The sequence below is a fragment of the Antechinus flavipes genome, chromosome 3, assembly GCF_016432865.1.
Source record: "Antechinus flavipes isolate AdamAnt ecotype Samford, QLD, Australia chromosome 3, AdamAnt_v2, whole genome shotgun sequence".
Taxonomy (NCBI): domain Eukaryota; kingdom Metazoa; phylum Chordata; class Mammalia; order Dasyuromorphia; family Dasyuridae; genus Antechinus; species Antechinus flavipes.
In genome coordinates this window covers 40,484,391-40,509,253 of record NC_067400.1, presented here as the reverse complement: position 1 = coordinate 40,509,253, position 24,863 = coordinate 40,484,391, and the positions used below count along the sequence as shown (strand labels likewise).

General features: G+C 35.7%; 1 protein-coding gene across 5 annotated transcripts in view; it reads right to left on the bottom strand.

The window, feature by feature from the left end:
* Positions 1-24,863, bottom strand: part of ATP11B (ATPase phospholipid transporting 11B (putative)) — a 123,745-nt gene that overhangs the window by 69,237 nt on the left and 29,645 nt on the right. For all 5 annotated transcript variants that reach the window (XM_051983239.1, XM_051983236.1, XM_051983238.1 and 2 more), the window contains 5 exons: positions 17,109-17,198; positions 14,202-14,282; positions 9,996-10,103; positions 9,688-9,816; positions 404-507 (listed from right to left, as the gene is read on the bottom strand). In XM_051983239.1, the coding sequence (XP_051839199.1) occupies positions 404-507; positions 9,688-9,816; positions 9,996-10,103; positions 14,202-14,282; positions 17,109-17,198 (512 nt within the window). The remainder of the gene's footprint in view (positions 1-403; positions 508-9,687; positions 9,817-9,995; positions 10,104-14,201; positions 14,283-17,108; positions 17,199-24,863) is intronic.

The following is a 24,863-nucleotide window of genomic DNA, read 5'->3' as shown; positions in this document are numbered from 1 at the left end:
CCAGTGCCTAGAAAACTGTAAGTGCTGAACAATAATAGACTTTGCTGAAAAATTTTTCCCCCGATTTCCTTCAATGAAATGTCCCCTTCTGCATGAAGTCCTTTTTGATGTACTTTTTTCTCTTCTCCCCAAAATATGGTGGATTTATTTTATATAAGTACACTTGTTAGAATTGTGAGCTTCTTGAGAGTAGAAACTAGTTTGTCTTTGTATCCTCAGCAACTGGCATGGTGCCTGAGGACATAGCAGGTGCTTAATAAATGCTTTTTGACCGATTTATCTTTTTGACTTTTTTGTTATATGGATGCTTTCTGAGACATGTAGAAGACAGGGATATACTGACAAGTAACAGTAATATAAAATAAAAACTATCAATAAAAACTTAAATTAAAAAAAAAATCACCTGTATAAGTCGGCTTCTGGTTGCTGACATTCTATCACAGCTATGAGTGTGTCCAACTTGGCAACAGTTTGCAATACTGCTGTTTCTGGAACTGCCACATGTGTCTGAAAATAAAATAAAATAATGATTTAAAAAATACTATGATCCTCGGAGAAACTCAGAGATAGAAACCAATATCAAGGAACCTACAAATCATCTAGTCCAAACCTCTTCATTTTACGGGTCAAAAAACAGCTTCCAAGAGATAGTTGCCTGAGGTACACAGCTAGAGGAGGTAGGAAGATCTCGGGTCTCTTAAATTCCAGTCAGATTCTCTTCATACTTACACTATATTTAAAAGTATCTCTTTACTGTTCAGTCATTTTCAATCAAATTCTACTCTTTGTGATCCCATTTGGGGTTTTCTTGGCAGAGATGCTGGAATGTTTGCCATTTCCTTCTCCAGCTCATTTTATACATCAGGAAAATGAGGCAGACAGGGTGAAGAGACATGCCCAGTGTCACACAGCACGTAAGTTTCTGAAGGCTGATTTAAATTCAGGAAGATGAGTCTTCCCATCACTGTGCCACCTAGTGCCCCACAGTATCTTTAATTCTACATTAATAGTATAATATATGAAATGATTCTAAACTTACAAGGAAAAACCCTAATTTATCATGAATTAAGGTAGAGGTCAAATAAGACCTGGTTCCACTTTTAATGACCAGTAATCATTTCTTTTTTATTTTATTTTATTTTATAATAACTTTATATTGACAGAATCCATGCCAGGGTAATTTTTTTTACAACATTATCCCTTGTATTCACTTCAACAGTAATCATTTCAAAGAACCAAGAAAAAAAATATATAAAAGCTATGTTAATACAACACAAAAAAATTCAAGAAATTTAAAGCTAGGAAACTGTCCACTTAAATGGACATTCCATTTCAGATCATAACATTCTACTAAATTATATTTAGCAAGAGGTTAAATGGCAGAGAGTCTATGACTGCAGAAGACATGGAGGGAGATTCTAAAAGAAAAAGCAAAGAAGCAGAACTCTACAGATATGCTCCAAAGGTTGTGGCTCAAAAATAAGGGGCAGAAGCAAGTAGGAATAAACAAAAGTTGAATATTATTTATAACTAATTTATAACAATAATAATAGTATCTCTTAATATGGCAAATGTGAATTGAAATCCCATTTCTCAGCAATCATGTCAAAAAACAAACAAAAAAATGAGATATAATCCCTGTAGTACTCAATAACTAATGAAAATCTTTAGAAATATGTTTATGGCATATGAAGTGCTGAAGGCAAAAAGCCCTGAAATACTATGTACTCCTTCCATAAGATCTACTCTTACTCCAGTAGCCATCTACACATGAAAAACAAAGTGAACAACAATCAAAACCAAAAAAAACCTCAATGTACAGATTTTGCCAAATACTTGGATGTATATATGTATGGAAATATAGCTAAGACACTGCAGATAAAAAATGAAGGAAGATCAGGAAAAAGCAACTATGCTGACGCACATTTCTGTAAATTACAGAGCCTTCAATGATTCCACACTGATCGGACATTGCACCTCTCCCTTTTAATGTCAATATGCTATATGACTGCCTATTGCAGAACATCATGATCTTGAAACCAAACTATAAGTGACCACAAGATATCTTAAGAAAGCAAAATAGGTTTAAGCAGACTACACCATAATTATTAACATATTATTAAAACATATAAGAAACCTAATTTCTTATATTAAATACTTTTCATAGAGTTTATAATTATTTGTATATTTCTCCCCATAGAATCTAAGCTCCTTTATGACAGGAGAACAGTGAAAAGAAAACTTTCAATAAGCAAAGACGTAGCTTCTGATCTCAATGTGTAAAAGTCATAATCTGTAAACTTCATGTTTACTTGTAAAAAGGGGAAAACACTTGAAGTATTGTGAAGATGAAATGGGTTAAACACAATGTGCTAGAAACCTTAAAACACTATGGAAATATCAACTATTAATAAGAGCAGGCTGGTCACGAGTTGCAAGAATGGTAGTCCAACTCTTCTATCACAACCGCTCTCCACAAAGATCTAGACAATGCGCCGGACCAAGTCTAGTCAGAAAATCCAAGTAAAAATATCACAGTGAATCATTTTCTTTTCTTTTCTTTTTTTTTTTTAAATAAATATTTTATTTTATTTTATAATAACTTTATATTGACAGAATCCATGCCAGGGTAATTTTTTTTACAACATTATCCCTTGCATTCGCTTCTGTTCCGATTTTTCCCCTCCCTCCCTCCACCCCCTCCCCTAAATGGCAAGCAGTCCTATATATGTTAGATATGTTGCAGTATATCCTAGATACAATATATGTTTGCAGAACCGAACAGTTCTCTTGTTGCACAGGGAGAATTGGATTCAGAAGGTATAAATAACCCGGGAAGAAAAACAAAAATGCAAATAGTTCACATTCATTTCCCAGTGTTCTCTCTTTGGGTGTAGCTGCTTCTGTCTGTCATTTATCAATTGAAACTCAGTTAGGTCTCTTTGTCAAAGAAATCCACTTCCATCAGAATACATCCTCATACAGTATCATTGTTGAGGTATATAATGATCTCCTGGTTCTGCTCATTTCACTCGGCATCAATTCATGTAAGTCTCTCCAAGCCTCTCTGTATTCATCCTGCTGGTCATTTCTTACAGAACAATAATATTCCATAACATTCATATACCACAATTTACCCAGCCATTCTCCAATTGATGGGCATCCATTCATTTTCCAGTTTCTAGCCACTACAAACAGGGCTGCCACAAACATTTTGGCACATACAGGTCCCTTTCCCTTCTTTAGTATTTCTTTGGGATATAAGCCCAATAGAAACACTGCTGGATCAAAGGGTATGCACAATTTGATAACTTTTTGGGCATAATTCCAGATTGCTCTCCAGAATGGTTGGATTCGTTCACAACTCCACCAACCATGCATCAGTGTCCCAGTTTTCCCGCATCCCCTCCAACATTCATCATTATTTTTTCCTGTCATCTTAGCCAATCTGACAGGTGTGTAGTGGTATCTCAGAGTTGTCTTAATTTGCATTTCTCTGATCAATAATGATTTGGAACACTCTTTCATATGAGTGGTAATAGTTTCAATTTCCTCTGAATCCTCTGAAAATTGTCTGTTCATATCCTTTGACCATTTATCAATTGGAGAATAGCTTGATTTCTTATAAATTTGAGTCAATTCTCTATAAATTTTGGAAATGAGGCCTTTATCAGGACCTTTAACAGTGAATCATTTTCCAAGTCCAGTTGGCATAGGGAGATACAGACAAGTCTGTGGACATTGGTCTGGTCAGGACCATGCAGCATAGAGAATTTCAGCACCCAAGGATGGAGTAAGAGGATGGAGACTGGGCCTCTGGGCAGAAAAAGGATGTTGGGGCTCCCTGGACTAATACAAAAAAGAGAAATAAATTCACTAACTAGTTCTAGATGAGAGATTGGAGGGGAATGGAGGTGGAAAGCTGCTCCCAGAAATCATGGAGAAAAGCAGTCATGAGCAAGAAACAAGGAGCCAAAGTGAAATGAGCAGAACCAGGAGATCATTATATACCTCAACAATGATACTGTATGAGGATGAATTCTGATGGAAGTGGATCTCTTCGATAAAGAGAGCTAATTCAGTTTCAATTGATCTAAGATGGACAGAAGCAGCTACACCCAAAGAAAGAACGTTGGGATATGAATATAAACTGCTTGCATTTTTGTTTTTCTTCCCGGGTTATTTATACCTTCTGAATTCAATTCTCCCTGTGCAACAAGAAAACTGTTCGGTTCTACACACATATATTGTATCTAGGATATACTGTAACCTATTCAACATGTAAAGGACTGCTTGCCATCTGGGGGAGGGGGTAGAGGGAGGGAGGGGAAAAAATCGGAACAGAAGTGAATGCAAGGGATAATGCTGTAAAAAATTACCCTGGCATGGGTTCTGTCAATAAAAAGTTATTAAAAAAAAAAAAAAAAAAGAAAAGAAAAAAGAAACAAGGAGCAAACAAGAGGCAATGGGCCAGTGGCGGCCCACACTAGGCCAAAATCCTGGATGAGGAGCCTGCACTTGTGCCTCTCTAAAGCTGCAGAACTTCCCAGCTAGACAAGACAGGCTAAATCTCATTAATGTCTCCCTGAGCGAATAGCCAGGGACAAGTTCACAAGCATGTTTTTTAGCCCTAAACTGGGGTCACAGCTTTGCCCTTGATCACGCCCTTTGGGAACTGAGCACCTGTAAAACCCTGGTCTGAGCTGAGTCTAGGGTCATGGGAAAACAGAATACTCATTACTTCAAGAAAGAAACACACTGCTGGACTTGAAATGTGGCGGTCCCTCTGCCACTGACCAAGAAAAGGGTTGGTCTTAGAAAACTTTTCACATCTTTTCCCTTTTTTATCTATTCGTCCTTAAATGCCTTTAGGATAATCTAGGTTAACTGACTTCTTGCCCTTTCACTAACACATATTTTGCCCCAACTCACTTCTCCCCCTTGTGATGCTCACTATGTACAGCCCTTCTCCTACTGCAATTTTACAAATAAATTTATCTTCCAAAGCAGCACCATTGTTGGCTGCCATCTCCTTCCATTTTGCAAAACTTGAGTGTTTGCACGATGAGGGCTTCTAGTCTCTCTTTCTCATTGAAATGAATTTACTTCAGTGAAACTCTCTTAGGAAATGATAGCCTGAGTCCATTCTTTAATCCATTTCCTATTTTAAGTATTAACAGTTTAAATAAGGCAGATGCTGCCTCATCTCTGCTCCACATTATCTTCAATTTGGCACTGGTATCTTTAGTATGGAAAGCTGTTGATCTGATGGTAGAGACAGATGATTCAGAAACAACTCACAGTGCTAATCAGTTGTTTCTTATCTGCAAATATCATTAAGCTGATTTTTTGTAACATTATTTGGTGCTCTTACCATCTTTGTTTTGTTTGATGCCATTTTTCTACATCCTTTTGTAGCATATTTGGGACATGATAGTAAGAGTCCAAATGTAGTGGTTCCATTATTGCCGACAGAGAAAAGAATATGTTCTAGAAATCTTTCCATTTTTTGTCTATTAATTCTCCTCCTTTCACCCTTAAGTACTCTAAGGATAATCTAGGCAAACTGAATTCTCATTCTTTCTCTAAGACATTCCTTCTATACTGTTCAAATCTTCCACTACTTGCCTCCAGGAGTTTTTATGAATGAGTTTACACACCAGTGCTGTATTGTTCATTGTTTGGAGTGTGGTTCCCACTTCTATTTCTTACAGCACATCAGAAACTGAAGTGTTTTATCAGACTTCCAAGAAAATATTTTAATGATCTAGAAAAAATAACAACAAAATTCATATGGAACAATAAAAAGTCGAGAATCTCAAGGGAATTAATGAAAAAAAAAAATCAAATGAAGGTGGCCTAGCTGTACCTGATCTAAAATTATATTATAAAGCAGCAGTCACCAAAACCATTTGGTATTGGCTAAGAAATAGATTAGTGGAGCAGTGGAAAAGGTGAGGTTCACAAGACAGAATAGTCAACTATAGCAATCTAGTGTTTGACAAACCCAAAGACCCTAACTTCTGGGATAAGAATTCATTATTTGATAAAAACTGCTGGGATAACTGGAAATTAGTATGGCAGAAATTAGGCATGGGCCCACACTTAACACCACATACCAAGATAAGATCAAAATGGGTCCATGACCTAGGCATAAAGAACGAGATTATAAATAAATTAGAGGAACATAGGATAGTTTATCTCTCAGACTTGTGGAGGAGAAAGAAATTTGTGACCAAAGATGAACTAGAGACCATTACTGATCACAAAATAGAAAATTTTGATTACATCAAATTAAAAAGCCTTTGTACAAATAAAACTAATGCAAACAAGATTAGAAGGGAAGCAACACACTGGGAAAACATCTTCACAGTTAAAGGTTCTGATAAAGGCCTCATTTCCAAAATTTATAGAGAACTGACTCAAATTTATAAGAAATCAAGCCATTCTCCAATTGATAAATGGTCAAAGATATGAACAGACAATTTCCAGAGGATGAAATTGAAACTATTACCACTCATATGAAAGAGTGTTCCAAATCATTATTGATCAGAGAAATGCAAATTAAGACAACTCTGAGATACCACTACACACCTGTCAGATTGGCTAAGATGACAGGAAAAAATAATGATGAATGTTGGAGGTGATGCGGGAAAACTGGGACACTGATGCATTGTTGGTGGAGTTGTGAACGAATCCAACCATTCTGGAGAGCAATCTGGAATTATGCCCAAAAAGTTATCAAATTGTGCATACCCTTTGATCCAGCAGTGTTTCTATTGGGCTTATATCCCAAAGAAATACTAAAGAAGGGAAAGGGACCTGTATGTGCCAAAATGTTTGTGGCAGCCCTGTTTGTAGTGGCTAGAAACTGGAAAATGAATGGATGCCCATCAATTGGAGAATGGCTGGGTAAATTGTGGTATATGAATGTTATGGAATATTATTGTTCTGTAAGAAATGACCAGCAGGATGAATACAGAGAGGCTTGGAGAGACTTACAGGAACTGATGCTAACTGAAATGAGCAGAACCAGGAGATCATTATACACTTCGACAACGATATTGTATGAGGACATATTTTGATGGAAGTGGATTTCTTTGACAAAGAGACCTAACTGAGTTTCAATTGATAAATGACAGACAGAAGCAGCTACATCCAAAGAGAGAACACTGGGAAACGAATGTGAACTATTTGCATTTTTGTTTTTCTTCCCGGGTTATTTATACCTTCTGAATCCAATTCTCCCTGTGCAACAAGAGAACTGTTCGGTTCTGCAAACATATATTGCATCTAGGATATACTGCAACATATCTAACATATATAGGACTGCTTGCCATCTAGAGGAGGGGGTGGAGGGAGGGAGGGGAAAAATCGGAACAGAAACGAGTGCAAGGGATAATGTTGTAAAAAAATTACCCTGGCATGGATTCTGTCAATATAAAGTAATTATTAAATAAAAATTAAAAAAAAAGAAAAGAAACTGAAGTGTTCACGTTTCAAATGTGATGGTAGCATTGTTCCATTTCATATACATGTGTGTTATTTTTCTGATTTGATTTAATTCTCAGAATGCTCTCATTCATCTGGATTTCTAGGCAAGCTTACTTATTCAGGCTTACTTGATGCTTTAAACTGTTTTTGAAATGGATCCCATTCAACATCTTTTCTTCTTCCTCTGTACTTTTTCTAAGTGGGCTTATATCCTAAAAACCATTGTTGCCCTTGAACATAACATATCTTTGCTTGGCAAGGAAATAAAATCTTTGATGGCTGAGGTGATTTGGGGCTCTTGTGGCTTCCTCACTAAAGCAATCATCTTATTTTGATAATAAATGGCAGTAATAACAGCATCTTACTTTAATGTTGGTAGCTTGGTAGGTAGAACAGTGGAACTGTGTCAGGAAGAGCTAATGTCAAATCCAGTTTCAGATACTTATTAGCTATATGACCCCACCTTTGTTTCTACATCTGTAAAATGGAGATGAACAGCTCCTATCTCTCAGGATTCTTGTGAGGACAAAATAAGCACTTATAAAATGCTTTGCAAACCTTAAAGTAAATACTGAGATCACATAACTTATCTGTATGTTTATTTAAATAGGATAAGGAGGAGCTATTTGTATTGTCTATGACTATCTTTGTAGCTTTCTCCTTTCTCTAATTTAATATCAATTTTGAACCTTGCTCTGTCAATCTGAAAGCTGTTTCCAAAATAATTCCCATATCAATAATGAATTTACTATCTGTATATGGTAGAGACACTCAGAATTCACAAGAAAAAAAATCTATGAAGGATATAGTAATTAAACCCATGGCTTGTGATATCCATACACAAATATACAAAATATGAGTAACAATCAAGAAAACCAAGAGATCCTACTGCAGAAAGACAAATTAGACCTTACCCCACAAGTGCCATTCAAATACTACCTGTCTGTGGCATGGAGGAAACCCTGGGTTCTTAAAGGCTATTCAAATAAAGTACAAGTTCTGAAGTGTTCTATATGCTGATTTTAGAAACTTAGTTAAAATGTCCAGGCAACAAATTATACGTACTTTCCAGGGACCAAGTTAATGATTAGCGACTCATCACCATTAAATCAGCCATATTAGATCTTAAACCGTATCAACCAAGAATCAAAGCAAAAATATAAAAAAATCTTTCCTTTCCACATTCCTATGTGACCCTTTTCTACATCTAAGATAGAAGTATCAGAAAAGGCAATAAAGCTACTAAAAACATATAGTTTTTAGATAGTACATAAGCATTAATTTAACTACTAGTATTCTATTTGTGAGATATTTGTCCAATAACTAAATGGTAGACGTTGTTCCATAGAAACAATCATGACATCATTGATATAAACAAAACCAAGTGGAAAGAAGAATGGCTCATACGTTGCCCTTGGAAAACCAAATAAACAAACTAGTAGAATTAGTTTTATTGTTCAATTAAAAGAAACAATAAATATTTTGTGGGACATTTAGTATCTCATATTATTACGCTTATGATAAGTATTTGCATAAACATTACCATGAAAACAAATCGAGCTTATGAAAAACTAGATATAAGACCCGCAAAATTAAATCAACATACAGAATAATAATACTCAATAACTTCATTGTAGAGATAGGGTTAGAGAATGATTTTAAAAAATGTATTAGAAAACCATGTTTTCTAATGTAAAACACTATCAAGGCCAAAAGGACTGTCATTTATTTTAAAACAACAACAACACTTTATATGTGTGAAATTTTTCTTGATGAACAATTAGAAGGTGCTAGACATGGTGTATAGTTGACAAACAAGTGTTTATTCAAAAGCTACTGTGTGTGAAGTGCTGCACTAGGGATTAAGGAACCAAATTTAAAAAGTAAGCATACTAAAGTTCCCATTACTGGAGGTGTTCAAAAAAGTAAGATGAGTGATCACTTGACAGAAATTTTGGAGACATAGTTCATGACACTTGGACTAGATACAATTAGATTAGATGATAGCAAAAGTTCAGTCTAACTCTCGAATTCCATATCTATAAAATGAAAAGCTAAATGCAATGTAATTTATATGAATAAATCTGTAATTTAAAAACAAAAGAAAAACATTTGTCAAACTATGTATCTTGATTTGGAAATATATTCCTTATCCCTAAATCCTTAAATTAAATTCTACTCAATAATACACACCTTGAGATTAGTTTCTCCATCTAGACTAGCTGTTGTAACATGGCATGAACCATCTACTCTGTCGGAAGACAGAAGCACCAAATCAGCAGGAAAAATCTCATCTTTGGCAATTCTGACAATATCCCCTACCTAGGAGGGAAAAGAAAGGTTTGAAAAATTAAAATGTCTTAAATTACAGAGGAATACATTAGGAAAAAAATTCCATTACATCTTAGAGTATGACAGAATTTCAATGGGTAGAAGCAGATTACAATTCTAAGTCAAACAATCCCAAAGCTACTGCTTTCTATTATTTACCAGATGCATACCCGGATGTTTTTTGATCTAGTTTTCACAAGGCCACCACTACGAACAACATAAACAGGTGCTCCATTGACTTCATTATCCGATTTGTGTCGTAACCAGTCTTCATATCCCTATAAATATAAGATCAGAAAAATTAAACTATTGTTTTTGTAACTTTTAAACACTCTCAATTCTTCCTTTGTTCCAATTTCTCACAAGCCCAGGCTGCCACGATCCCAATGAAAGTCCTTGTCACCTCCTCCTGGGGATACTTCAATAGCTGCTGGCTGCTTTGCCTACTTCAAACCTCCCCCCATTCAGCTCTCTCCCTCAAGTATCTGTTAGGCTCATCTTCCTAAAGGACAATTCTGACCATGTCCCTCCCTCTGCTCTTTCCTCTCTCCAGAACACACTACAAAGTTGTCGTTTTTCAGAGCCCCTTCCTAGGCTAGTTCCTTACACCTTACTCAGTGACTTGGGGACACAGGCCTATGGGTTCTGGGTATTTTTCACTGGCTGCACTCACTGGGAATTCACTTCCTTCCTAATCTGGCTTCTCAGATAAAATCCCTTCTTTTGCCTTTTGCTGAAGCCTTTTTTTTGGTCCTTCTTCAGGCTGGTGCCTCCCCCCCGGATCACTTCTATGTCATCCTGTGCACAGTAGTTTGGGTGTTTTTCCCCACTTTACACTGAACTTCTTGAGAGCAGACACCACGTGGGCCTTTCTTTGTATCTCCAAACCTTAGTCTCGCATCTAGCACATAAAAGATGCTTGTAATCATGCCACAACAATAGACTACTGATATTAAAAGGGGCTTTTGCTTTTCCTGAAGAAGTTTGGAGTCATTAAAGGGGTGATGCAATTTTCTGAAGGCAATTCAATCTGGTCTCAATCACTGGCATTAAGGAAGTTTGATATAAACCTCCATGTTGGATGAAAGCCTTTAAAATCTGTGTTTTGCCCAAATCAAAAACTTTTTTTGGTAATTAAAAACAGAAGGATTAGTGAGATCTTGTTTTGTTCCTTCCAATCAAAAGGGTAACTAGGAGGAGGAGTTCTACACAGAGAATGGTTTGTAAATGTCTATATATTCCTTACTCATAGTTCCATTTAGGATATTCTAAATTATTGCAGGATAGTTTATTCTCACAAAAGACTTTAATGAGATGGGTAATTATGGATTTTCTATTAACTGCCTATTAATAGTTATTACTTACCCCTTGATTCCCATCCCGCTCCTATTCTTTGGGTATCTTTGCTCTTTCTGAGTTATCTTGTAAAGTGATTGTTCATTGCTTTCAAGATTGTGGTGCCTTCAGCACAGAAGCTCTATGGAAATCCCCCAGTAGGGATTTTGGCTGCTCTCCCAATCATCCCATCACCATTTTCCAAAAAGCCATTCTTTTCTTCATTGGGCTTTCACTTTCTCTATTTTATAAGGTGATAATGCTCTTAGTCTTCTGCTAGGGTATGGGACCCTGTTGAGAGGGAGTACTAAGGCCACCTTGACCTTTGGGGCACAATAAGTTTTCTGCTATGTTGCAGAAATGCCCTTGTTGAGCAAGGAGCAATGATTTATGACCATAGGAACAGGTGAACCTGAGGCTCACAGCCAATGGCTTGTGAACAGGGATGCCTTGACAAAGCCTGTCACCTGTGAGCAAGTTGCTGAATTGCTAGATTGGCTCTTCTCTCATTGGCAGATACCATGCATATGCAAAGCCCACGAGCTGCTTCTCTGAGCGCTGATCACCCATGCAAAAATATTTATCAACAAGGCTGTACAGCATAATAAACTGGAACTCTTTTCATACTCTGGGAGTCTCCTACCTCATTCATCTCACCTCTGAGATCAAAGGGCTTTTATGCTTTGAGCTCTTAAGAGGGCCACAACAGTCTTCTGTCATATCTTTATCTTCAATGTTTTACAAATGAGTTTAAAATCTAATATTTTATTGTTCTTAGTGAAGATAATACAAGTTCTCTCTCTACTTGGCAGAGATCAAGTGCATCCTAGACAAGGCAACCTCTGGGATCTTTTTGGTTTCTTGTTATGGTGATGACTGTATCAGTTAAACTTTTACTATATCAGTTAAACATGAAAAAATGAGAACACACATCAAGAGATTTCCCTTTTTCTCTTTCCAACTTTTCAGCACTGACAGTTCATTTAAACAGATAAGGATAATAAAACCACTGCAACTGCTTCCCACAACATCCTCTCATGTTGTTCTCCTATTTTGACTTGGATTTTAACTTTGTTCTAACCAGTCAATAACTGGGTGTACACAGACTGCTAATTCTGCTATTACTCCTCTACCACAAACCAATCGTTTCTTCTTAGTTCGCATTTATTCAATTTCATTTTTTGGTGCGATTGCTCAGAGCTCAACACGACCAGCACTCTCTTCAAGAAGATAGTTCATGATACACAGGTAAGAAGATTCTCAGCATTTTACAAGCATTTAAGCCACTTTCATTTCTCAAAACGAGCCAGGTTTTCCAATAGAATATGGCACAACAGAAGGCAGCTAGATTTGGAAGGATTCAAATTCTAGCACCACAGGCTTCAGGGACCTTAATTTGGACCTTAACCTAATGGTGGAAATGTATAGTCTAAAGTTATCAAGTTGCCCCTCTTCCCTCTCTTTTTCCCTATGTAAAACAAATTGGTCAGTCTCTAACTTTACTGTGTCGTAATTGGGTTACATTGAAAGTTACAAACTTCTTCTGCAAAGTTATATCTTACTGAGCAGAACAAAACAAAGGGCTATGAAGATAGTAGGTTAATAATAATAGTTTGTATTTATAGATCATTTTAAGGCTTATAAATTACTTTATAAAAACTCTGTTTAAAGAGTACTTGATGAATTCAACTGAAGTTGATCAAAGTATGACCCTCAATTTGCAGTTTAGAAAATCAAGCTCATATTCCTGGAATATGGGCCAGGGACACAGCTGGCAGGTGCCAAAACTGGAAGTCAAACCCAGGTCTTAGGAGCCGGAGAACAGTCCTCCCTTCTTCACTGTCCTCGTTCCCTGATATGCTCCAAACAATCTAATCTACAGCAGTCTACTGACCAAAATGGAGTGTCACTCAAATGGTGCCCAATAAAGCCACAATCTGATGATTAGAGACTTTCAATGCAACATGTTTCTTGTCAACTGCAGGCCCTTCTTAATTTTCTCTAAGTTGCTAATTAGACCCTAGTCTTGAGCCTTCTTGACCATGGGGCAACTGGGAGAAGCAGACCTAGACCAGGAACCTACCACAGGGCTACTCTGTAGGATGAATGAGGTATCTAATCTCTGAGAGCTTCTGTTTCTTCATCAAGTGGGGATGAGAAGGACTAATTATTACCTGTGTTTTCTTTCTCAACATGACTAACATGGAAACATTTCACATGAAGACACATGTATAACCTACATCAAATTGTATGTCTTCTCAATGAGTGGGGGAAAGAATATGAAACTCAAAAAAAATATTAAAAATTGTTTTTACATATAATTAGGGAAAAATAAAATTCTAAATTAAAACAACAACAACAACAGGAGTGGAGGTAGAAGTGGAAGGTGAGTAGAAGGTGAGTCCAGATAAAAATTGTCCAATGCAGGGCAATGATTAAAAATAAAGGGGTAAAGATCTACAAAGGGAAACCCATGCTAGAGGGGGGCCAAGAGAGCCCTTTGTCTAGACTGTATCTGTACCATTTTTATAACCCAATGAAATGTTCCATAGGTATAAAGCTAAATTAATAAATACACAGATAAAAGTATTTAACACTAGATGTCTGAACTCTATATAAACTGCCTGATTTTAACTGGCTTTCAACAATGGTTCTGTTATTTCATAGGTATAGTGAACTCCTGGGTAAGTAAACACACACACTCTCTCTCTCCTAACATGCTTTACTTCTGAGCAACTTATAATATAGTCTACAAGAGAGTTCCTAGAGTAATTAATTTTAAAGTTAATGACTTGACCAGAATGACATGTCAGAATACTTCAAGGGAGCACTTGAATCTAGGTCTTCCTACATTAGAGCTCCACTCTCTATCAACTATCCCAAACTACCTCTCTTTTCAAAAGCAAAATAAATATTGCTTCTTTCTTACTCAAATTATTATCACAATCCCACACTATAAATTATTATATAACAGAAAAAAAATTAGGGACTTACAAATAACTTCTAGAGAAAAGAATTAATGATGGGAACCAAATCCATACCTGCTTTATGGCTGTTACGGTTATCACAAAGAATAATGGAAGTCCACTAGTAACAGGACTTGTGGGAGTATCAATCATAAGCTGTATTTTTTAAGGGAAAAAAAAAACAATTTTAGAATGTTTTTAAGATGGCATTTTTAAAATAGTTTTTTATTACTGTTTTTTATATCATTTCACAATATATTCCTTTCCTCCATCCCTTTCCCCCTTCCCATGAAGACAACTATATCTAATTTTTTTAAGAGTAAAAAACAAAAGAAAACAATTTATCATAGCAACCAAGTATAGATAGTATATGCAGTGCTAGGACTCTCTCATTTCTCTTCTTTTGAGAGAATGCTAAAAGAAAAGGGTCTGAATTCTCATTGAAAAACTAATTCTAAGCATAAGATGCAAAACATCAAGTGATCCTTAAGGAAAAATAATATAGAACTATCATAAAATATGTCCAAATCTGCTATTCTATATATATCTTTACTCTGACTCGAAGCCACAAAGAACACTCAAAACATTCTGAAAAGTGGAAAAACTTTCTAATCAGTAATAAGTTTTCACAATCTATGAGGTACACTGGAGTGCTTAGATATTTGTCTAAGAGAAACAACCATTTTTCCCCCTCAATAATATTTTATTTTTCCAAATACACATAAAGATAGTTCTCAATATTTGTTTCTGTAACATTTTGTGTCTAAAGTTTTTCTTCATTCCTCCATTAATTTCCTCTTCCCCAACACAACCAGCAATATGGTATAGGTTATACGTGTACAACACTTTAAAATATACTTCCATATTTATCATGCTAGGCAAGAACAAAATCAGACCACAAGGGGAAAAGCCATGAGAAAACAAAAGCAAAAGCAAAAGCAAAAAAAAAAAAAAAAAAGGGGGGGGGTGGAGTGGGGAGGGGAGAATGAAAATACTATACTTTGATCTACATTCAGTTTCCATAGTTTTCTCTCTGAATGCAGATGGCATTTTCCACCCCAAGTCTATTGGAAGAATTATAAAAATCTTTCAAACTACATGAGATTTCTTTGTAGATCTCCAAGAGAAACACAGAATACTTTTTAAGGCTGCTAGAAACAGGTCATCAATTTTCATCCCTAAATGGAGCACAAGTTCCAGTTTAGTGAAAAAACTTAGCTTTGAGTTAAAGGAAAACTTTTTGTAATGCAGAATTGAAAGATATAAATTGGGCTGCAATTATGTTTTCTATGATATGATCTGGATATTATTACCATTTCAAATAATAATAGCTCTGCCATTTATGTAAAGTATTTTAATATTTATAAAGTTCTTGGTATACATTATTAATCTTCACACAATCCATGTGAATTACAAAATCTCAATTCCAGGTTTATTACCATTTTAGGGATGGGAAAAATGAAGGACAGAGAAGTTATAATCACATAGGCAGTGAGAATCAGTGATGAGATTTAAGTTCAGGTTTTCCTGAGACTAAAGCCAGTATGTGTCAGCCTCTTATGGTCTGTACCATCGAAGTTTTCAGGACTGACTCAAGAGATCAAAAAAAGGGTTGCTGTAGAAACTGTGGTTTGCTAGTTAGAATTGTCTCCATCACCCTTTGAGGGGCAGGTTGACTCCTACAAGACAACAAGCAATCAATGAAAATAGGTAAGAATGAATAAATCAGTATAAACTAGCTGTGGCAGCTAAAAAAAAAAAAGTTACTTTATGTGCTGAAGTTCACAGTACAACCTTTATTTAAGAAGATAACCATCATCATCATCTTCTAAAACTTTACATCATATTTCTAAAAGCTTTAAAATAATCTGTGAGGTTTTTTGTTATTTTAAATGCCTAGAGAGAAAAGCTTTCGGAATTTTACAGCTAATGCAAATCATGATATTGCACATAAAACTAATAATTCTAAACAGTTTGGCAAGTTCTACTTTCTGAAGTGACAAAAGATAAGACAATCCTCCAAGAAAACAAAATGACCATTATTTAAAAATCTGAATGTTAGTCACAATTAATCTCACTTATAGGTGCATACATTTTAATATAAAAGTTCTAAGCTCAAGAGAAAAACTGTTGAACTTATTCAACAAATATGAATTTTATCTTTTGTTCTTCAAAGACATTCTAAGAAGTGAAATAAGGGGGAAAAAATACCAAATGGATCAACCAATGTAATGCAACTCATAAAAAAAGAGATTCTAATTATGAGACTACATAGAAAAGTCACACTCTTAGGAAAATAAACAATGTCAACTGTGCAGATTTGGTGGCATGTACTGTGAATAAGTATGCCTTAAAAACTAGCAATCTGATTATCTAAATGTCAAAAGTCAGCTTGTTTTGCATTTCTTAAATATGGGATAAAGAGGCAGTCCTTCCTGTGAAATATGAAGGTATAAGCTCAAATATTTATGTATTTTGTGTGCCAAGGAGTTTTTCTCAAAAACAATGCCACTTTATGACAGAAAAAGGGCAAATGAACTGTCAGAAAAGTACTATGTGCTACACATTAAATTTCATAGCATTTATATTCTAAAGTATACATTTTGAAAGAGGCTAGTCTAAATTTCTGCCTGATAAGTTATCAGCACTTGGAAAATAACTTGGTTTTGTTCTCCATTTCTGTACCTCTTTGAATTATTTGTGTCAAAAAATTCACTGCCAATTTTGTCAATGCTTTTGAACAAATAAAAAATGTAATTATCCCAAGTTTGATAAGTTGGTTCCTAAAACTAAATTATCTAATATAGTTCACAACTTAGCATACCTAGAAATAACCTTTATTTTTTCCAACTCTCTCTCCACGCTACTCTTTTATAAAATGTTTTCAAAATTCTCTCTTTAAAAATTATTTTCACTTAAAAAATAAACATCCTAATGAATACTATAATCAAGTAAAATATGATTAGCTATATGAGAACTTACCTGGACCAAAAAGATAATAAGAAAGTAAAAGTTTGCTACTCTTCTGAATTGTTCAAATAAATTTTTTGGAACAAAATTCCACACTGTATACTGAAAGAAAAAGAAAAAGAAATATCCATTTGAGTTATGCAGAACACACCAAAAGCAGTCAGCTGAGCACAACCCAATGAAACCCACAGGCTCTGTCCTGTTTTATTTAGCTTTTAAATGACTCTAAAAAGCTTTCAATCAGCTTTGATATGTATATTTTAAACCACTTCAAAAAATACTTTTTAAGTGCAGAAAAACAGACTTCAAATTTCAGTGAGGAAAAAACTTGGCTAAAACAAATATCTGCCCCTCATGTTAGTTAAAAGTCTATGCTGATTTACATATATGAACATCTTAAGACAAAATAGCATAAGTACAAATGTATATGTGGGGGAGGAGGAGGGCCAGGAAAATAGGTTGAGGGGGGAAAAAAAGCAAAGGCTTCCTTAAGGTGACACCAGTGTTTAAGTTGGGTTTTAGATGAGCAGAAAACTCAACAGACAAAAGGAATAAGGAAGCATTTAAATGTTTTGCTTTTTATCATAGACTTAAGTATTATCATATAAACATTTTCTTATATCAAGAATAGAGAAAGATAAAATTGTATGTGATATTGTTTATTTCTATCACATAGTTTTCTAAATATATATTAGGGCTGAGTTCTAACATTGTCCTGCCTACTTATGTACCCTCCCAAGTTTCCTTTCTGCTATTTATTTTTAAATGTTTACTGGTGCCTTTTTTCTTTTCTTTTTCTTGGTATCGCTGTCACTCCATCACTCCCTCCACCCAATCCTTCCTTATAACAAAGCATTATCAAGGAAAACACTAACATTCATTTATTGGCCATATGTGAAAATGAATCATTAATTTTTGCACCTCTTTCTCATCCATCATTTATTTGCAAGGAGGCAGTTAACTGTGCTTTTATCACCAGTTCTCCAGATCAATGCCAACCACAGCAATCAAAATTTTAATTATTTCAAAATTACTTTACAATGTCACAGTCAATGAACAAATTTTTTTGATGCTGCCCACTTCACTCTGTGAGTTCATGAGTTCTCTGGGATTTCAGAATCCACCCCTTTCTTTACTTTTGAAAGCACAATCATATTCCTCTTCATTCATATAGCTTATTCAGACATTTCCTCACTGATAGGCATCTAACTTTGGTTTCAGCTCTTTGCTATAACAAAGCAACTGCTATAAACACTTTAGTGTTTCTTTTTCTGATTCTCTGAGCATATACCCAGAAGAAGAGTCACTCACTGGTCAAAGGATGTATCTATTTGGCAAAATTCCAAATTGTTTTATAAAATGGAGCAAAATTCACATCTCCACCAACAAGGCAATAGTGTTCCTAGCTTCCTTTGGCCCATCCAACAACAGCCATTTTTTTTTTCCCCACTACTGCCAGTCTGATGTGTATGAGGTCAAATTTTTAAGTGATTTACAGCATTTTTTCACATGGCTGTGGATAGTTTCTACTCAATCTCTTGAAAACTGCCTACTCATACATCTTTTGATCATTTTTCTAGTGGAGATGATTAGGCAAGGCAGTGGATAGTGTTCTGAGTCTGGGTTCAGAAAAACTTGAGTTCAAATCCAACCCAAGATATTTTCTGTACCTTTGAGCAAGTCACTTAACCTATGTCTGCCTTAATTTCCTCAGTTGTAAAATGCGGTATTGCTGATCATGATAGGTAGTAAGTAAATGCTTGTTCCCTTTCTCCCTTTCATTCCCACAGATTAGTATCAATTTACTACAGGCAACGAATACAAGGCTCTTATCAGAGAGATTTGCAGCAAGTATTTTTTTCCCCTTTTAGATTCTAGTCACATTTCTTTGTGGGTCCCTAGGTGGACAGTGGTTGGAGCACAGGCCTGGAGTCAGTAAGACCAGAGTACAAATTTGTTCTCTGACACTTACTAGCTATGTGGCCCTGAGCAAATAACTTACCTCGGTTTCCTCATCTATGAAATGAGCTGAAGAAGGAAATAGTGAACCACTCTAGCAGCTTTGCCAAGAAAACCCCAAAAGAGACTACAAAGAGTCAGGCACCACTGAAATGACTTGAATGACATTTCTTTTCTTTGTGTAAGAACTTTTCAACTTTTTGTTTTAAAAAGGGAATGGCTATGAAGAGATACAGTGGCAGAAACTATCAACTTAGTAATAGACTAAATGTGACAGGTGACACAGAGAATAACAAAAGGTAGCAGCAATGTTTCAAACGTGACTCAACAGTCATTCCCTGACAAAAGGCGTGAAGACAGAAATGAGAGCAGATTACGTAAGTTCAATTTTGGATGCCTGAAGTCTCAAGTACCAGAGCGGGATCAAGTGAAAGAAGAAAGATATCTTACAGACAGTTGGTGAGGTCATCTTCCTAGGCTACTGGCTGAAACCATGAGAATAAATAAGATTGCTAAGGGATAAGAACAGGAAAAAAGCTAAGAAAAGAATCTTGGGGACTGCCCTTTAAGGGAGACAAGAGGGGGAAGATTCAGAGGAGCAGTCTGGGAGGAGGCAGAGAATCAGGAGTACGAGCTGCCTCTGAAACCCAAGGCGTGCCAAGTGTCTGGGGATAGTGGTGAACCTCAGAGGGCGAACATTGAAAACTGCTCACCAGCTTTGGGCGGGTCACCAATGACTCTCAAGAAAGGGGTTCTGGAAACTCATTTTCTCACCTTCTGTACACTATTCATGATTTATTAGCAATTTAGAGTGAAAAGTGAGAAAAAATTGGAGCCTATCAATTTGATACTAGTTGCAAAAATGGAAAAAGTCTGATGGGAAAATAAGATGAAGAATGTTATTTTGACAGTATGGTACAATGAACAGAGCACTTGCTTTGGCACTGGGAAGACTTGGGTTCAAATTCTATCTCTGATCTGTGCTAGTTTTTTGACTCTAAACATATTACTTAATCTGTATGAGCCCTAGTTTCCTTTTTTGTGATATGAATATAATCACGCATTTTATCTCACAGACATGTGAAAACTAAGGTCAACAAAGTGCCCTTACTCTTGAAAGGAATGTTTTAAAATGTAAACTATTAATACTGGTCATTCTAAACCTAAAGTAATTAAGTTCAGGATTCAGTTAACTGAATTTACCATATAAGCTATGTACTTATATGTTGTTTCATATAGTTCAGGGACAGGAAGAAAAGTAGAAATTTGGCAGAGAGTAACAAAGGAACAGCACTGATTAGTCACACATATTTATCATATAAATGATCAATGCCAAAAACCAACAAGAAGATCTCAGGTCAGTTTTTAAAGGTAAGTATATTTTTGTAGCCGGTACAGTGAAATCTTTTTGTACATATTGGGAGATAAGGCCACTCTCACTTAAATTCAATCACTTGCATGCCATGGCATCATCTATCTGATTTCATGATCCTCTTCAAGAATAAAGGACAAACAACTTTGTGGTGAGATGAGACATATACAATTATCACAAATGTGACCTGCAGTATAACTGAATATGTGAGTAACTTTATATGTGCTTTTATAAATACTGACAACTAAGCAACTATTCAAATATCCTCTTCCCCCAGTAAAGAACTCCTATAAGATGTAAGCTACTGTCTAGGTACTAATGAAGGAAACAAAAAAATGTGGCAAACTCTGCTCTCAAATATCTTATTATCTCTTAGAAGGGCTTATATGTTACTATGAGAATTAACTCTCCAACATTTCCAAATTAAGGAATCAGAAGAGGTTTCATTAAGATAAGAATCACATTTATTCCTTCATTTTAAAATTCTGACTTTAAACACCAACAACAAAAGAGAAGCTATGGGAGGTCTAAAAAGGGATGAAAAGGTTAGAAAAATGAGAACTAAAAGAAGGCTAACAGAAGGAAGCACAGACAGGGCAGTTTTGGAAGAATTATGTTGAGATTATTAAATTTTTTTTTTGTTTTTTTTTTTTATTAAATTTTTTTAAAATATCGATTGCACCTTTTTTTGTGTGTGTGATGGTAAAGAATTGGAAATTAAGGAAATGCTCAACAATTGGAATGCTTGAATGAGTTGTGGTATATGAATATAATGAAATATTACTTGTATAAGAAATGATGAATAGGCAAGATTTCAGAAAAACCTGGGAAGACTTACATGAACTGATACTGAGTGAAGTGAGCAGAATCAGAACACTGTACACAATAACAACAATATTGTGTGATGATCATCTATGTTAGATGTTAGCTCTTTTCAGTAATGGTGACCCAAGACAATTCCAAAACACTTGTGACAGAAAAATGCACATTCAGAGAAAGAACTATGAAGACTGTGAATGTAGATCACAAAATACTATTTTCACTGTTTTTTAATTTGTTTTTTGTTTTTTCTTTCTTGTGGTTTTTTACTTTTTTTCTTGATTCCTTCATAACATGACTAATATGGAAATATATTCAACATAATTTTGTATGTATAACCTATATCAGAATGCTTGCTACTTTGAAGTGAAAGGAGGGAGAAAAATTTCGAACTCAAAATCTTATAAAAATAAATGTTGAAAACTACCTTTACATGTAACTGGAGGAAAAAAATACTATTAAGTGAATTTTTTTTAAAAAGAGAGAAAATGGATGAATCATTGGCATGTTTTTTGGAAGTAGGGAAAGAATGAGTAGACTGATACTTCAGATTAGTGAAAAAAGGGGGGAGTGACAGAAGGGTAATCTACTAGAGAAGAAATAAAATTGGCTCACTTGTGCTAGATGGACTAGCTTTTGTAAAGAGAAAGAGCATTTCTTCATGGGAGAAGAGGAAAAAAAAGAAGAGAAAGTGCTAGAGGACATCTGAATGATATGAAATGAGGAGGAGGGAAATGGGAGTACATGGCAAATGTTTTCAATTTTTTAAGTTAAAGATGAGACAAGTTTCTCAGCTACAAGAGTTGAGGGGAAGAAATGAAAAGGTTGGAAAATAGTGAGTCCTTACCCTAGTAATGAGGATCTATGGATATATCAAACACTATTCTACTATTTTATGTGCATGCATTGGACCTAAACAGTTTTATTTATCAACCTAATTCTTAACCTACTAAACATCTCAAACTAGATAATCAACTAGATTTAAATTAAATTAAAATTAATAACGAGACTTAAATTCAACCTGTCTAAAACTGAACCCATTATCTCTTATCCCTAAACCTGCTTCTCTTCCTAATTTTTCCATTTTTGTCAAGGATACCACCATCCTCCCAGTCACTCAAGGGTTAAGTTATTGTCAACTTTAGATGTCATATTCAGCTCTTCAATTTCTCTTACCTCTCATATATGATCTCTTGCCAAGTACTGTATATCATACCTTTAGAACAGCTCTCCTATTAGGTCCCTTCTCTCCTCTGATATACTGTCCCTCTAGTCTGTCTTCCACCCAGCTGTCAAAGTGATGTTCCTAAAGTGCTGATCTGACCCCATCACCTTAATAGCTCACTATCAGCCCTAGGGTAAAACATAAAATCCTAGTTGGCTTTTACAGCCTTTCAGACCCAGGTCCCCTTACTTTTCCAGGCCTCTTACACTTTACTTCCTCCTCTCCACTCCTGCCCATGTACTCAGCAGGGCAGAGACATTCGCTATTCTTTGTTATATCTTGTACCACACACACTCCCTTTCCTGATTCCAGGCATTTTTACTAATTGCACTACCTGTGTCCTAACTTCGCCAACTTTCTGGCTAACATGCCTGTTTCTACAAAAAGTCTTTCCAGATCCTGCTTAATGTTAGTATCTTCCCTTGGCTGATTGTAATTTATCTCGTTTTTTACATGGTTATTTGCATCCTGCTTCTAGCTATACACTGACCTCAAGAGCAAGGTTATCCCCCAACCCCCCACCCCGACCTTGCAGGTCTTTGTATTCTTAGCACTTAGCATAGGGTTGGGATACAGGGGGCTCTTAATAAATGCTTGTTTACTTGATTAATTTATCCTATTACTCAATCACTTCACAAAGGTGCTTCCATTTAGAAAGGGCATTTCTAGTTACTTTACAATAATCAACACATACTCAACAGTTTCTTTCACAAATTGAAGAAGTTTCACAATTAAGTGTAATGTCAATGTCTTTTCCCCAAGTAAAAGTCCTAAATTCCAGGAACATTGTAGCCATAATAAACATAGCACTGGATACAAACTCTAGTTTGTTGTCTCAATCCTTCTTGTTTGCTTTTTCTATGCTAAACCGCAGGTGCCTTTCTCCTTCCTTTTATAAAAGTCACAGGGTAAATATTAAATAAGCCTATTAAAAGAATAGCAAAGAAATGGATCTTCAACATTATTTTTTAAAGGTGACTTTTCTTTACATCACATTCACATGTGAATATATTCCTTCCATTTCCCCCTTTTCAATAAATCATCTTTAAAGTATTTCAATAAAACCAGCCAAAATAGGTATCTCACACTGTATCCCAGATCCATCTAATGCTGCCCCCCTACCCCCCCACCCTCACCCCCACCCCCAATCTGTGCAAACAAATTACAGTGGCACATCTCCCTGAACTCTTTTCTGAGTCTGGTCATTATAACTCTTTCAGTGTTTCTCTGAATTTATCGTGCTTGTCATTTCTTATAATTATTTCATTACATTTATGTATCACAATTAGTTCACCCCTTCCTTCAAACTGATGGGCATCTATTCCACCACCCCCACCCCCAGTTTTCTGCTACCCAAAGAGTGCTGCTATCAAAATGTTTATATACATGGCTCCTTTCTAGTTTTGACTTCATTGAGAATATATGTGGCAAGCCATTCTCCAATTGATAAATGGTCAAAGGATATGAACAGACAATTTTCAGATGATGAAATTGAAACTATTTCCACTTATATGAAAGAATGTTCCAAATCACTGTTGATCAGAGAAATGCAAATCAAGAAAACTCTGAGATAACACTACACACCTGTCAGATTGGCTAAGATGATAGGAAAAAATAATGATGAATGCTGGAGGGGATGCGGGAAAACTGGGACATTGATGCATAGTGGTGGAGTTGGAACGAATTCAACCATTCTGAACAGCAATCTGGAATTATGCCCAAAAAGTACTACTGGGCTTATATCCCAAACAGATACTAAAGAAGGGAAAGGGACCTGTATGTGCACAAATGTTTGTGGCAGCCTTGTTTGTAGTGGCTAGAAACTGGAAATTGAATGGATGCCCATCAATTGGAGAATGGTTGGGTAAATTGTGGTATATGAATGTTATAGAATATTATTATTCTGTAAGAAATGGCCAGCAGAATGATTTCAGAGTGGCTTGGAGACTCTTATATGAACTGATGCTAAGTGAAATGAGCAGAACCAGGAAATCATTATATACTTCAACAATGATATTGTATGAAGTTGTATTCTGATGGAAGTGGATTTCTTCGACAAAGAGAAGATCTAACTCAGCTAATCAGCTGATCAATGATGGACAGAAGCAGCTACACCCAAAGAAAGGACACTGGTAAATGAATGTAAAGTGTTTGTATTTTTGTTTTTCTTCCTGGGTTATTTTTACCTTCTGAATCCAATTCTTCCTGTGCAACAAGAGAACTGTTCGGTTCTGTACACATATATTGTACCTAGCATATACTGTGACATATTTAACATGTATAGGACTGCTTGCCAGCTGGGGGAGGGAGTTGAGGGAGGGAGGGGAAAAGTCAGAACAGAAGTGAGTGCAAGGGATAATGTTTTAAAAAATTACCCAGGTATGGGTTCTGT